The following is a 2,222-nucleotide window of genomic DNA, read 5'->3' on the forward strand; positions in this document are numbered from 1 at the left end:
TCTGGCGTCATGGTGTGAGAGAGAGAGACCCTGAAAGTAAAAATATGTGAAGAAAACACACACGTTTATGACTCAGAATCTTCTCAACAGGACGGTAAAGATTACATTCCTCTGGGAAGTTTCATGGATGGAGACAAAGCTCGAGAGAAGCCAGTCACGGTCACAAACCTGAGGTAAGGAACCAGGTGAAGGAAACCATGGTAACTGGAGTTAGTTCACGTGTAATGACTTTTTCTTGCTTAACAAGTTTTTGGTTTTAACACAGTGGTTTATAGTATTGACAAGCTTTTGGACATCATCAAACTCGCAACATCATTGGTTCCTTCTTTCTGACCTCAAGACTTTCTGCACTGTTTTGTTTCTGCACTGTCATCAAACCAGCCACCAAATTTGGGTTTAATATTTAAAAACGATCTTCTTATTTAAATGCACTGATGATTTTGATTAACATTTCTTTCTTTACTGGACTCTAGTTACATGCGCAGTATGGCCATGCTGCAGACGTTTGAGGAGACTTCCTGTGAGGAGCCAGACAACCTGGATGTAAGCAAAACAAAACACACACACACACACACACACACACACACAGATGACTTCTGAACATCTAATTAATATCACCTGATCTCTGCCGATTCAGGAGGAGCAGAGTGACAGTGGAATGGTTTTACCTTCTGAGGAGCTGAAGACCGTCAGCTGGAACAACCACAACACAAAGACAGGGAAACTCAGCAGGTCAGAATAGGTTTTTTCAATACTTGCAATCATTTGTCCGAGTTACTGCTGAGAGTCATTTGTCTGTTAACGCCCGTCCTGCTGCACCCATAGATTCTTCACCTTTAAGTTCCATGGAACTCAGGGGGCAGTTCTCTGTGATGACATCACAGATCTCCGTGGGAATGAGACGTCCATCCTTCCCGAGAACTGGGATGTTGACGAAAGTGACTCCCCACCTCCCGACTACAACTCTGCCTTTCTCTACCCCTCCCTCTAGCATCTGTTGTTGACAGTTAGAATTTCCGCTGCTCCACTAGACCTGCTGATTTAATCTGCTACCTCTGCGTATTACCTTTCACCACAATACCTCCTCTGTCCTCCTCTTTATTGTCATGTTTGACATGCCGTGTTTCTGAAGCTGTCTTTTACTGCACCCAGGGTCGGTGGCAGATAACCATTACCTGACAGTATCCGATGCCTTATGAAGAATGTGTTAAGCAGTCTGCTGTAGGAGCTTATTAAACTGGTACCTCGTGCACTGAGCTTAGTGAGGAGGAACTCTGCTGTATCTAATAAATGTTCCTCCTTCACAGCCACTATATGCTGGATTTAAGTTAGTACCCACGGCCCTTTACTGTGCACGTACGCAGAATGTATCACTTTACATCACCCTTATTATATTTGTGGATATTCTCAGTCATCCAGGTCTTCAAAATAATCTCAAAAGCATGTTTGAGTAGGCGACTGGACTCACCTTAACTAAGTTGACAACGTTTCTGCTCTCATCCGAGAGGCTTCATCACTTCTACTGTCCTGCTGGGGAGCTTCCAGGTATTGAACCACCCCAAATGGGGGATGTGGTGTTGAGTAAAGTGGCCAATATGACCTTTAAATTGTCATGTCAGTCGTTGGCCCCATGGTGGATCGTTCCCCCTCCCTGTCCTCTGGGTGGGGGTCACCCACCTACAATGCTGTCCTTAGTTCTCGCCACCATAGTCTGGAGATTGCTACGACCCATCAGACTCCTAACAAACTGTCCCCACATGACCCTGACGTACCACCCAACAGAAGGGACCTGACGTAGCTTTATTTTTTTCATCACACCCATAGTATATATTTGCTGTACTCCCCTCCACCAGTTAGAACTGAAGAAGCCTCTTGCATGAGAGGCAGGGCCAAAGTGGGCCCCTTTTTCAGCCCGGGAGTTTCATGCTCAAACCCGGCCCACTCTGCTATGGAGTATATATATTGGATATATAATATATCGAAAATGAAATACAATAAAATCTTGTTTAAAACTGAATTTAAATGTGGAACAAGGTCAGTTGTATTTTTCTTCATGATGGTAAGGCTATAGTAAGGCATGTTTTGGGTGATTTTTGAAATATTCATATAAAATACTTTTTGGACTTTTAAACACAAAATATTCACTTGGCAGCATGTTTTAGGACATAGTCTTGCATTTTAAGGCATTTCGGGGACTTTTTATTTTTATGGATATTTTCACG

The 2,222-nt window shown here is 43.4% G+C and overlaps 1 protein-coding gene across 1 annotated transcript in view; it reads left to right on the top strand.

Moving 5' to 3' along the window:
• Nucleotides 1–2,017, top strand: part of flt1 (fms related receptor tyrosine kinase 1) — a 26,994-nt gene extending 24,977 nt beyond the window's left edge. The window contains exons 27-30 of the mRNA XM_025054655.1: nt 75–173; nt 474–543; nt 638–732; nt 826–2,017. Coding sequence (XP_024910423.1) covers nt 75–173; nt 474–543; nt 638–732; nt 826–991 — 430 coding nt within the window. The 3' untranslated portion in view covers nt 992–2,017. The remainder of the gene's footprint in view (nt 1–74; nt 174–473; nt 544–637; nt 733–825) is intronic.
• Nucleotides 2,018–2,222: the final 205 nt, after the last annotated feature.

The sequence above is a fragment of the Cynoglossus semilaevis genome, chromosome 3 (genome assembly GCF_000523025.1).
Source record: "Cynoglossus semilaevis isolate Cse_v1.0 chromosome 3, Cse_v1.0, whole genome shotgun sequence".
NCBI lineage: Eukaryota > Metazoa > Chordata > Actinopteri > Pleuronectiformes > Cynoglossidae > Cynoglossus > Cynoglossus semilaevis.